Genomic DNA, 13,517 nt, shown 5'->3' with positions numbered 1-13,517 from the left:
GTGAAGTACTCAAGACGCTCTCCGACGTGGTATAATTAGCTTGGCACGAGGACGACGTTTTCGACAAGTCGGGTTTTCAAGAAAAGGTGAGAATTCTTACCCTTTTATGTTATAGAATTGAGGTGAATGTGTTAAGCATTGGAAGTAGATGGAGATCCCGTAATTTTAACGTAAATAGAAAGTCGTGGGTGTGTGTGTGTAGTGTGTTTGGCCGTGAGTTATGGAAGAAAGAAATGATTTGAATTGATCTTGTTTAAGTTGGCATAATGTGTTGTTGTGATCCTTATATCGTAAATGATTGATTGTTGAATTAAATTGGCGGTGGAAAACGAATTCGGATGTTATCGGAAAGTGTATATCCTTGGTATCTTTATGTATATCAATGTATATTTTGGGTGCTAGAGACTTTAGATATGACTTTATAATGATATTGATGAATTCGGAATGAAACGACGTTAGTTAGAATGTTCGTCGAAAAATTTTGATATTTTGAAGAACTATGGAAATTAATTGATTTTGGTGCAATTTCGTGTATGGCTTAGATTGAATTTGGAATGTGTTTGACTAGTGTTGGATGGGTAAATGAATACAATTATGTGAATATAGAATTGGGATTTTGAAAGTTTGAATGGAAAGTTGCCAACTTAAGAAATCATGTAGGACTTTGAAGCTAGAGTGAATTGATTGTTGTTTACATTGTTTGGTTGATGTGTGGGCTGTTGTGGTTGGCTAATTTGAGCCGAGCTACGCCTCGGGGATGTTAGATTTATAGGGGAAATGCTGCCGAAATTTCGGTAGGCAAATATGGAGTTAAAGGCATTTTTGAGCCTAAGAATCTCAATTGGTAACTTTGACCATTTACAGATTTTTGACGAAACGGGACGGGACGTTTGGAAGGACTTACGACGTCTGTGAGGTATGTAAAGCTTCCCACTCTTTCATTTGGCATATCCTAGTGTACTGGTAGAATATGAGATCCTCCGGAGCATTTCTGCTCCTCAAAACCCGATCCACAGAAAAGTTACTATTCATTCAATTCGATTGAAGCCTAAAGGCTCCCCTTTGGCTAGAATGCCACTATTCGTCCGAAACCTATCGAAATGTGGTCGGGTAACCTAGAAATGATTATGTATGACCCTTGGCATATAACTGCTCGTAAAAATATGTTCGCCACCTCACTTCGACTCGAGGTGGGTCCGCTACCCCAAAATGCCTGATTTGCCCTTCGGGCCATCTTTGAGAATAAAGTTGAAAGTACTACTTATGGTCTTTGGAACGTCCTTTTACGGGACACGTTTTGAGCAATTCGATACGCCAACTTATGTTTTGAACTCTCGGCACCATTTTGGAAACGTTTTCGTGAAAGGAAACCTTATGTCGACTAAGTATTCGACTATTTTGTAATATGATATGATTTATGAGTTTACTTTGTTTTGAAACACTATTTTGAAATACGATTTGCATTTGTTTGCTCACGACTCCGCTCGTGCCTTTTTATGACTTCGTTCACCGGTTCCCGGGCCGGTTTTGATTCGTGCGCTGTATGATAAATTCGGCCGTATGCTGTGTTACGGTTCCCGAGGCTTCGCCATAGGGCCCGGTTCCGTTTGGAGTTATGCTGTGATATGGCTCGGGACGCGATACGCTCACCGATGATTATGATTATGTTCGGGGATGTACGGAGATTTGAAACCTTCTGGTGTTATGCTGTGTGTGGCGCCAGCGTCGGAGTGGCGACCACGTTCTTAAGCGTTTGCATGATTTTATTTGCATAAAATATATGTATATGATTTCGATACAGATTTTGACATACCAGTTTGTGCCCCCACTTTGACATCTGATTTGCTTTCGGTTTTGATCCATAATTCTGTACTCCGTGCTTTACATACTCAGTACATATTTCGTACTGACCCCCTCTCTCCGGGGGCTGCGTTTTATGCCCGCAGGTGCAGACATCGGTGATCCTCCGCAGTAGGCTTCACTTCTTGCTTTCCGGAGTACTCTTGTTTGATCCGGAGTCCACTCTTGGTATAGACTCCTCTACTCTGTATATACTTTGTATATTTGACAGTTTGGGTACGGCGGGGCCCTGTCTCGCCATATGTTATGTTTTGAATTCGTAGAGGCCTGTAGTCATCTTTGTGGGGCGAGGGTCCTATGTGTGTGTTGTCTGATTTTGCTTTCGGGTCTTAAAGCGGTCCGTTTGATATGATGGCCCCAAATGGCCCTTCTGTATATATTTGTATTTTGACCGGCGATGTCTATTCCGCCGCTTTGTTTGAGTTTGATTTGATATGACCGCTTAAGACATATATTTCGATATAAATTATGTGTGATTTAACTTTTGAAAATTCTGAAATAAGTTTGGATTCGGAAATGAATATGCGATTTGGTCTGGGTACCCAGGTAGGGTGCTAGTCGCGACCCACGGGGCTGGGTCGTGACAAAAGTGGTATCAGAGCGGTTTGTCCTCGGAATGTCTACAGGCCGTGTCTCGTAGAGTCTTGTTTATCGATGTGTTGTGCACCACGTCTATAAGCAGGAAGCTACAAGGCATTTAGGATGTTACCTTCTTTGAAATCTTAGATCGTGCGATAGAGCTGTGCTATTAGGATGATTTTGATCTGACTCGCCTTCGTGTTTGCAGTGATGCCTCCGAAGAAGGCAACGGCGGCCCAAAAGGGCAAGGCGAGGATTGGAGAGACTAGCCAGGCACAGCGGGCTACCCGGGCTCGTGTTTATGATTTGCCTGAGGATGTGCCACAGTCTGAGGGGTCTGCTACACCCCCACTAGTACAGCCTGGAGCAGGACCATCGGCAGCTCCAGAGGTCCGTGTACCCGCACCTGAGACTCCAGCTCCTCAGCCAGGGGCGGAGGATCGGACCCTGAGAGAGGCTGTGCAGTTGCTGACTACGCTGGTAGCAGGGCAGGCTCGCAGACGCGGGCGGAGGGATGATGATGATGATGACAGGCGGGACAGCCTGCGAGTTCGGGAGTTTCTGCTATGTGGCCCTCCAGAGTTCTTCGGGTCCAAGCCCGATGAGGACCCCCATGACTTTATTCGGGGGATGCGACGCTCACTGGACCTAGTCAGGGCTTCGGAGACCGAGTCGGTTGAGCTGGCGTCGCACAGGCTTCGAGATGTGGCTACCCACTGGTATGAGACTTGGGAGCTGTCTAGGGGAGAGGGTGCCCCTCCAGCCACTTGGGATCAGTTTGTGACAGCATTCACCCGCCACTTTTTGCCACCAGAGTTACGGCGGGCACGAGCTGATCGGTTTTTACGTCTGCAGCAGAGGGGTCGGAGTGTTCGCGAGTATAGCCTTGAGTTTGATTCTCTGGCCCGATATGCACCGGCCGTGGTAGCAGACATGTCCGATCGGATGCATAGATATGTTATGGGATTGGACCGGTACTTGGTAGACAGCTGTATGGCCGTGTCACTGCAGACAGACATGGATATTTCCCGGCTTCAGGCCTATGCGATGGGTATGGAGGACCGTCGCAGATCTGATCCTGCTGGCAGAGATCGAGACAGGAGGCCGCCCAAGAGGGCTAGATCCGCGGGTTATTCAGGAGATTCTCGAGGCGGACAGCCTCAGCAGCAGCAGCAGTCTGATAGATATTTTCCTCCTTCCGGCCGGGGTACTCAGTCAGGTAGCCGGAGATTCGACAGTACGGGACCGTCTGGGGCCGGTCAGAGCTCCAGAGCGGCAGGATCGCAGGTATCCAGGGGTCCCAGTCAGGCCAGACCACCTAGACCCCGTTGTCCACATTGCGGGAAGTCTCATCCCGGGGAGTGTTACCGAGCGACGGGAGCTTGTTTTTCTTGTGGCGGTCAGGGCCACTTTATGAGAGACTGCCCATTGGCCAGCGGTTCGGGTAATGCGGCTCAGCAGACAGGGTCAGCCGCCGGTTCTTCCTCTGTTCCATCTGTTGCACGCCCTGGAGGGCGGGGTATTCCAGCACCGGCAGGGCGCGGTCGAGGCCGTGGTGGCGCTTCAGGTTCTAGCGGTCCCTCGAACCGCATATATGCTTTGGCCAGCCGCCAGGATCAGGAGGCTTCGCCAAACGTTGTCACAGGTACATTACTGGTTTTCTCCAGATCTGTATATGCTTTGATTGACCCTGGCTCTACTTTATCATATATTTCCCCGCTCGTTGCTAGTAAGATTGGGATAGTGTCTGAGCCTATAGAGCCATTTGAGGTAGCCACGCCAGTTGGGGATTTTATTGTAGCGAGACAGATCTATAGGGATTGTTCCGTGACCATCTATGATCGTGCCACTAAGGCAGATTTGATAGAGTTAGACATGTTCGAGTTTGACGTCATTATGGGTATGGACTGGTTGTCTTCCTGTTATGCTAATGTCGACTGCCAGAAAAAGGTAGTCCGTTTTCAGTTTCCAGGGGAACCGGTCATAGAGTGGTTCGGATCTACTGCATCGCCGAGGGGTAAGTTTATTTCATACCTCAAGGCTAAGAAGATGATCCAGAAGGGTTATATCTATCATTTGGTTCGTGTGCATGATACTGCCGCGGAGGTACCTACCCTTCAGTCTGTTCCGGTCGTCAGCGAGTTTCCAGATGTTTTTCCTGACGAGCTTCCTGGCCTTCCGCCTGAGCGGGAGATTGATTTCACTATTGAGTTGATGCCGGATACGCAGCCTATATCTATTCCTCCGTACAGGATGGCACCAGCTGAGTTGAAGGAGTTGAAGGACCAGCTGAAAGATTTGCTGGATAAGGGTTTTATCAGGCCCAGCACATCACCCTGGGGAGCGCCGGTATTATTTGTCAGAAAGAAGGATGGGTCGTTGCGGATGTGTATTGACTACCGGCAGCTGAATAAGGTGACTATTAAGAATAAATATCCCCTTCCCCGGATTGATGACTTGTTTGATCAGCTGCAGGGTGCTAGACACTTCTCCAAGATAGATCTGCGCTCAGGCTATCACCAGGTGCGAGTACGGGAGTCTGATATCCCGAAGACTGCTTTCAGGACCCGGTATGGGCATTATGAGTTCAGAGTTATGTCTTTCGGGCTGACTAATGCTCCCGCAGTATTTATGGATCTGATGAACCGGGTATTTCGGCCATTCCTGGACATGTTTGTTATTGTATTTATTGATGATATCCTGATTTACTCGCGATCAGCCGAGGAGCATTCAGATCACTTGCGGACGGTACTTGGCATTCTCCGTCAGCAGAAGTTATATGCTAAATTCTCTAAATGCGAGTTCTGGTTGACTTCTGTGGCATTCTTGGGTCATATTGTCGGCGCAGACGGTATTCGGGTCGACACGCAGAAGATTGAGGCTGTGCAGAATTGGCCCAGGCCTACTACTCCGACGGAGGTGCGCAGTTTTCTGGGATTGGCTGGGTACTATCGCAGGTTTGTGGAGGATTTCTCTTCTATTGCAGCACCACTGACGAGGCTTACCCAGAAAGCAGCAAAATTCCAGTGGTCAGATGCCTGCGAGCGCAGCTTTCAGATGCTGAAGGAGAGATTGATTACAGTGCCAGTTCTGGCTCTTCCAGAGGGGTCTGATGGGTATGTTGTCTATTGTGACGCCTCTGGTATTGGGATAGGATGTGTATTGATGCAGCACGGTCGAGTTATAGCCTATGCTTCCCGACAGCTCAGACCACACGAGAGGAACTATCCCACTCATGATCTTGAGTTGGCCGCGGTGATTCATGCCTTGAAGATTTGGCGGCATTATTTATATGGGGTCCATGTGGATATCTATACGGACCATAAGAGCCTTCAGTATATTTTTAAGCAGAAGGAGCTAAACTTGCGGCAGCGGAGGTGGCTGGAGCTACTAAAGGATTACGACGTTGATATTCTGTACCATCCAGGGAAAGCCAACGTGGTAGCTGATGCGCTTAGCCGCAAGTCCGTAGGCAGTCTGGCTGATGTTCCATCTGATAAGAGAGATTTGGTTCGTGATATCCATCAGCTGGCCAGCCTCGGAGTTCGTTTGGCAGATTCTGGAGATTCTGGGATTTTTGTTCGCCCGGTTGCTGAGTCATCTATTATTCAGGAGGTAAAGCAGCGCCAGTTTGAGGATCCTATTTTGAGTCGGTATAGAGATGTGGCCCTTAATAAAGCAACGACTCAGTTTGAAATCTCGCCTGAAGGAGTATTATTGTACGACGGCAGATTCTGTGTACCGGACGTTGCGGGCTTACGGCGGCAGATTATGGGCGAGGCACACTATGCCCGGTATTCTGTTCATCCTGGTTCCACTAAGATGTATCGGGATCTCAGGTGTTTGTATTGGTGGGACGGAATGAAGAAAGACATTGCTGAGTTTGTTAGTCAGTGCCCGAACTGCCAGCAAGTCAAGGTCGAGCACCAGAAGCCCGGTGGCTTGTTACAGGAGATGGAGATTCCAGCCTGGAAATGGGAGATGATTAATATGGACTTCATTGTTGGGTTGCCGCGTACTCTACGCAGGTACGACTCTATTTGGGTTATTGTGGACAGGCTGACGAAATCCGCCCATTTCCTTCCGGTCCGGACTACATATTCGGCTGAGGACTATGCCAGATTGTATATCAGAGAGATAGTCAGACTTCACGGGGTCCCTGTATCTATTATTACTGACCGAGGTGCTCAGTTTACAGCTAATTTCTGGAGGTCATTCCAGGAGGGATTAGGGACCCAGGTGACCCTCAGTACAGCTTTCCATCCTCAGACCGACGGGCAGGCCGAGCGCACTATTCAGACGCTCGAGGATATGTTGCGGGCCTGCGTTATTGATTTCAGGGGCAGCTGGGATGATCATTTGCCGCTTATAGAGTTTGCCTACAATAACAGTTATCACTCCAGCATCCAGATGGCCCCGTATGAGGCCCTTTATGGCAGGAGATGTAGATCTCCTATTGGCTGGTTTGACGTGGGCGAGACTAAGCTGATTGGGCCAGATGTGATCCAGGAGGCTGTAGATAAGGTGAAGCTTATTCGGGAGCGACTTTTAGCTGCTCAGAGTCGACAGAAAGCGTATGCTGATAGGCGACGTCGACCGTTAGAGTTCCAGACTGGTGACTGGGTATTCCTGAAGGTGTCGCCTATGAAGGGCGTTATGAGATTTGGCAAGAAGGGTAAGTTGAGTCCGCGGTACATCGGGCCATACCAGATTGTTCGGAGGATTGGCGCAGTCGCCTACGAGCTAGACTTGCCATCCGATTTGGAGTCCGTGCACCCGGTGTTTCATGTGTCTATGCTGCGGAAGTGTATTGGTGACCCTTCCAGGATATTCCCAGTAGATGATCTTCAGGTGACGGAGCAGCTATCTTATGACGAGCGGCCGGTATCTATTCTGGATCGTCAGGTGAGGAGATTGCGCACTAAGGAAGTGCCTTCTGTCAAGGTTCTGTGGCGCAATAACAACCGGGAAGAGATGACTTGGGAGGCGGAGGATGAGATGAAGAAGAGATTCCCCCATTTATTCCCTACGCCTCCTGTAATCTAAACTTTTGTATTTGTTGTACCAATGAACGGATGGACCATGTGTGCAATTTATATATAAAATGGTTTTCCCGTTATGCTTGTGAGCCTTCATAAGATTTGTTTAACATTCGGGGACGAATGTTCTTAAGGGGGGGAGAATGTTAGGCCCCGTGTTTTCGTACAATTGGAAATCGAGAAATAATTATGACTCGGGTGTTAGAAGGACATAAATTAATTTTTGAGAATATGACTATGTTGGTTATGGAATCCTTAATGCTAAGACCTCGGGGAGGGCCGAGGATAAATTTGGAATTTCAGAAATTAGTTTCGGGAATTACAAAACGGGGATTTTAATGTAGTGGGCCAAGAGAAATTGAGCAACAAATTGAGGCCCAAGTGTTGAGGAGTGGCCGGCCCCTTGCCAAGCCCAACCCACCAACTTAATGTCATGTGCTAAGCACATGACTATTATAGGATATATATCCACAATCCCTTAGGAAATTTCATTTAATTAGAAAGCAATCCAAGAACACCAAGAACATAAGGGTTCGGCCGAATAGAGAAGAGAAAGAAAGAAAAATTCCAAGCTTGTGTGGTGATTCAAAATTCTAGTTTCTACATGTTTGTGAAGTACTCAAGACGCTCTCCGACGTGGTATAATTAGCTTGGCACGAGGACGACGTTTTCGACAAGTCGGGTTTTCAAGAAAAGGTGAGAATTCTTACCCTTTTATGTTATAGAATTGAGGTGAATGTGTTAAGCATTGGAAGTAGATGGAGATCCCGTAATTTTAACGTAAATAGAAAGTCGTGGGTGTGTGTGTGTAGTGTGTTTGGCCGTGAGTTATGGAAGAAAGAAATGATTTGAATTGATCTTGTTTAAGTTGGCATAATGTGTTGTTGTGATCCTTATATCGTAAATGATTGATTGTTGAATTAAATTGGCGGTGGAAAACGAATTCGGATGTTATCGGAAAGTGTATATCCTTGGTATCTTTATGTATATCAATGTATATTTTGGGTGCTAGAGACTTTAGATATGACTTTATAATGATATTGATGAATTCGGAATGAAACGACGTTAGTTAGAATGTTCGTCGAAAATTTTTGATATTTTGAAGAACTATGGAAATTAATTGATTTTGGTGCAATTTCGTGTATGGCTTAGATTGAATTTGGAATGTGTTTGACTAGTGTTGGATGGGTAAATGAATACAATTATGTGAATATAGAATTGGGATTTTGAAAGTTTGAATGGAAAGTTGCCAACTTAAGAAATCATGTAGGACTTTGAAGCTAGAGTGAATTGATTGTTGTTTACATTGTTTGGTTGATGTGTGGGCTGTTGTGGTTGGCTAATTTGAGCCGAGCTACGCCTCGGGGATGTTAGATTTATAGGGGAAATGCTGCCGAAATTTCGGTAGGCAAATATGGAGTTAAAGGCATTTTTGAGCCTAAGAATCTCAATTGGTAACTTTGACCATTTACAGATTTTTGACGAAACGGGACGGGACGTTTGGAAGGACTTACGACGTCTGTGAGGTATGTAAAGCTTCCCACTCTTTCATTTGGCATATCCTAGTGTACTGGTAGAATATGAGATCCTCCGGAGCATTTCTGCTCCTCAAAACCCGATCCACAGAAAAGTTACTATTCATTCAATTCGATTGAAGCCTAAAGGCTCCCCTTTGGCTAGAATGCCACTATTCGTCCGAAACCTATCGAAATGTGGTCGGGTAACCTAGAAATGATTATGTATGACCCTTGGCATATAACTGCTCGTAAAAATATGTTCGCCACCTCACTTCGACTCGAGGTGGGTCCGCTACCCCAAAATGCCTGATTTGCCCTTCGGGCCATCTTTGAGAATAAAGTTGAAAGTACTACTTATGGTCTTTGGAACGTCCTTTTACGGGACACGTTTTGAGCAATTCGATACGCCAACTTATGTTTTGAACTCTCGGCACCATTTTGGAAACGTTTTCGTGAAAGGAAACCTTATGTCGACTAAGTATTCGACTATTTTGTAATATGATATGATTTATGAGTTTACTTTGTTTTGAAACACTATTTTGAAATACGATTTGCATTTGTTTGCTCACGACTCCGCTCGTGCCTTTTTATGACTTCGTTCACCGGTTCCCGGGCCGGTTTTGATTCGTGCGCTGTATGATAAATTCGGCCGTATGCTGTGTTACGGTTCCCGAGGCTTCGCCATAGGGCCCGGTTCCGTTTGGAGTTATGCTGTGATATGGCTCGGGACGCGATACGCTCACCGATGATTATGATTATGTTCGGGGATGTACGGAGATTTGAAACCTTCTGGTGTTATGCTGTGTGTGGCGCCAGCGTCGGAGTGGCGACCACGTTCTTAAGCGTTTGCATGATTTTATTTGCATAAAATATATGTATATGATTTCGATACAGATTTTGACATACCAGTTTGTGCCCCCACTTTGACATCTGATTTGCTTTCGGTTTTGATCCATAATTCTGTACTCCGTGCTTTACATACTCAGTACATATTTCGTACTGACCCCCTCTCTCCGGGGGCTGCGTTTTATGCCCGCAGGTGCAGACATCGGTGATCCTCCGCAGTAGGCTTCACTTCTTGCTTTCCGGAGTACTCTTGTTTGATCCGGAGTCCACTCTTGGTATAGACTCCTCTACTCTGTATATACTTTGTATATTTGACAGTTTGGGTACGGCGGGGCCTTGTCTCGCCATATGTTATGTTTTGAATTCGTAGAGGCCTGTAGTCATCTTTGTGGGGCGAGGGTCCTATGTGTGTGTTGTCTGATTTTGCTTTCGGGTCTTAAAGCGGTCCGTTTGATATGATGGCCCCAAATGGCCCTTCTGTATATATTTGTATTTTGACCGGCGATGTCTATTCCGCCGCTTTGTTTGAGTTTGATTTGATATGACCGCTTAAGACATATATTTCGATATAAATTATGTGTGATTTAACTTTTGAAAATTCTGAAATAAGTTTGGATTCGGAAATGAATATGCGATTTGGTCTGGGTACCCAGGTAGGGTGCTAGTCGCGACCCACGGGGCTGGGTCGTGACATTGGTGGTCTTAAATAGGACATGTGAAAAAATAAAATTAAAGAGTTCTCAAAAAGAGGAAAAATGTCTTTTTTTAAACAAAAGAAAATGAGACAAACAAATTAAAATGATGAAAATACTAAACGCTGAACGGCTTGATCGATTCGCACACGCATGAACCTAAAAGTGGGAACTGAAAAGGATATTAGTACACATATCACATATACACATGCATAAACCATATACAGTCGTAACAAAATCATTCGACACACGTTATATATAATGTACGACAAGATCGCTACAAATTATTGTCAAAGTAATCAATGATAGAGATCGGCGATTCTGTCATTCTGTGAATGGATTTACCTACCAAGTGGCCAAGGGGAGAACCAATCAATAAAAGCTTTGTCCTGCTTTACTTCTATTAGTAGCCTATTTTTATTTTACATATGTACTTTTATAACTACGATGTACACACATCCGCTTGCACCCTAGTCGACTAACTTCACGGAATACATATTATATTCCACCAACAGTCCAACACAAGTATATAATGAATAACTTACAACAATAAGTAATTGATCTTCACAACAAATTTGACACGGCAACCTAAGAAATAACACAATTACTAGGTAACACTGGTTAAATTAGATTGACGGTATAAAGATTCTTTACACTGAATCTATCAATTTGTATAACTTAAATTCTAATTTTCTTTATTTAACTTATATCATATTTTTCTTTTTACTACCATGAAGTGTTCTAAATTACAAAATGGGACCAAGGACAAAAATGTTGTTGAATTTCCTCCCCTACACTTTGAGGTAATGAACCGTTTAAGCAGTTCGGAGACTTTTCATTCCTTCAATGTTCCACTTTTGACATCTACGAACATTATTCTACTACTACTAGTCTTCTAAGTACTACTAAAACCATATGTCATGGAGACTCTCACTAACCCCATTTTATTCTTCTTCTTCTACTCAACTTCACTTCTTATTAGTCTTCCAAATTCTATCTAATCAACGTCACCATGGAAGCTGAATCATCTCCTTCACCACCACCACCACCACCTCCTTCTCAATCTCCTCCACTTAGAACCTACAAACTAACAGCTTCTTCAATAGGCTATTCAAAATCAACCACCATTTCTCCTGCCTTGTTATTCAAGCCTTGTAAAACATCACCACCAATTAACATCTTGAAAGACATATCTTTCACCGCTTATCCTGCTCAGATTCTTGCCATTGTTGGTCCTAGCGGTGCGGGAAAATCCACATTACTTGACATTTTAGCAGCTGGAACTTCGCCTACAAGTGGAACTCTTCTTTTAAACTCTCTTCCCCTTCATAATCCTTCTTTTTTCCGTAAGCTCTCAGCTTATGTCCCTCAACATGATTGTTGCCTTCCACAACTCACTGTCTCCGAAACGTTCGCCTCCTCCGCCCGTCTCCTCAACCCTAAACTTGCTGATGTGTCCTGCATTGTAGATTCTCTTCTAGCTGAGCTTAGGCTTACACATTTGGCTCACACAAGACTTGCTCATGGCCTCTCGGGCGGAGAACGAAGGCGAGTTTCGATTGGTTTGAGTCTACTCCATGACCCTGCTATCTTACTTCTTGATGAACCAACATCTGGTCTTGATAGTAATTCAGCTTTGAATGTAATGCAGACACTCAGATCAATCACCGATTCGCGTCAGCGAACCGTGCTTTTGTCAATCCATCAACCAAGTTTCAAGATTCTTGCCACCATTGATAAAATCCTGTTGCTTTCAAAAGGAACTGTTGTACATTTTGGTTCATTGTCTAGTCTTGAATGTTTTCTACTTGAAAATGGTTTCACTGTCCCGCCACAGCTGAATTCTCTTGAATATGCCATGGAAATTCTTAACCAACTCAATCAGAAAAAACCCATTACACCAATAAGTTTACCTTCACCTCCTAAAAATCCCACCACCTCTGAAAATAAAACAGGGGAGGTAAGATATAGGAGTTCAAGGGTTCGTGAAATAGCTGTTTTGTATAGCAGATTTTGGAAGATTATTTACAGAACAAAACAGCTACTTTTAACCAACACTTTACAGGCATTAGGAGTTGGTATTGTTTTAGGAACAATTTACATCAATATTGGATTTGGTAAAGCTGGAATCGAAAAAAGATTCGGACTTTTCGCTTTCACTCTCACTTTCCTTCTCTCTTCCACAACAGAAACTCTTCCAATATTCATAAACGAAAGGCCCATTTTATTAAGAGAAACTTCAAGTGGGGTTTATCGATTATCTTCATATCTCGTAGCAAACACACTAGTTTTCCTCCCTTATTTGCTAGTCATAGCAATCTTGTATTCAGTTTCACTTTATTTCTTGGTTGGTCTTTGTGCTTCATGGCAAGCTTTCACTTACTTTGTTCTAACAATTTGGGTCATTGTCTTAATGGCAAACTCTTTTGTTCTCTTCTTGAGCTCTGTAGCTCCAAATTACATCGCTGGAACTTCGCTCGTAACGCTACTTCTAGCCGGATCTTTCTTGTTTTCCGGCTACTTCATATCGAAGGAGACGATGCCTAAGTTCTGGACAATGCTGCATTATTTGTCTATGTACAAGTATGGGCTAGATGCTTTGTTGATCAATGAGTATTCTTGTCTTGTCACCAAGTGTTTAATATGGTACGATGAGAAAAACAAGGTGTGTATGGTAAGTGGACGTGATGTGTTGGACCAAAGAGGGCTCCATGAGAAACAGAGATGGACAAATATATATATCTTGATTGGGATTTTCGTATTTTATCGATTGCTTTGGTTGATGGTATTGATCAGGAGAGTTTCAAGATCGAAGAAGTGAGATCCCATCACTTTCATGTAATGTCAATTCATCATGCTTGTTTTCATCAATCTTTTTCATTTCTCTAATAAATTCATGTAACTGAAATAATACTAACATTTCTTTTCTTTTCTCTGTTCTTCTTCTTCAATTTTTTTTTTTGCCAACTATTTCTATTCACTAT

The 13,517-nt window shown here is 44.3% G+C and overlaps 1 protein-coding gene across 1 annotated transcript; it reads left to right on the top strand.

Moving 5' to 3' along the window:
- The first annotated feature begins 11,171 nt into the window (after positions 1-11,171).
- Positions 11,172-13,466, top strand: LOC132631983 (ABC transporter G family member 4). Its single transcript, XM_060347765.1, has one exon. It carries the CDS (start codon positions 11,546-11,548, stop codon positions 13,352-13,354), a length of 1,809 nt encoding a protein of 602 aa, XP_060203748.1. The 5' UTR covers positions 11,172-11,545; the 3' UTR covers positions 13,355-13,466.
- Positions 13,467-13,517: the final 51 nt, after the last annotated feature.

This window comes from Lycium barbarum, chromosome 3 (assembly GCF_019175385.1).
Source record: "Lycium barbarum isolate Lr01 chromosome 3, ASM1917538v2, whole genome shotgun sequence".
Lineage (NCBI taxonomy): Eukaryota > Viridiplantae > Streptophyta > Magnoliopsida > Solanales > Solanaceae > Lycium > Lycium barbarum.
This window is presented reverse-complemented; position numbering and strand designations above follow the sequence as displayed.

Excerpts from the sequence above, each read along its gene's own strand:
- LOC132631983 (XM_060347765.1), top strand. The coding sequence starts at position 11,546 with ATGGAAGCTGAATCATCTCCTTCACCACCACCACCACCACCTCCTTCT.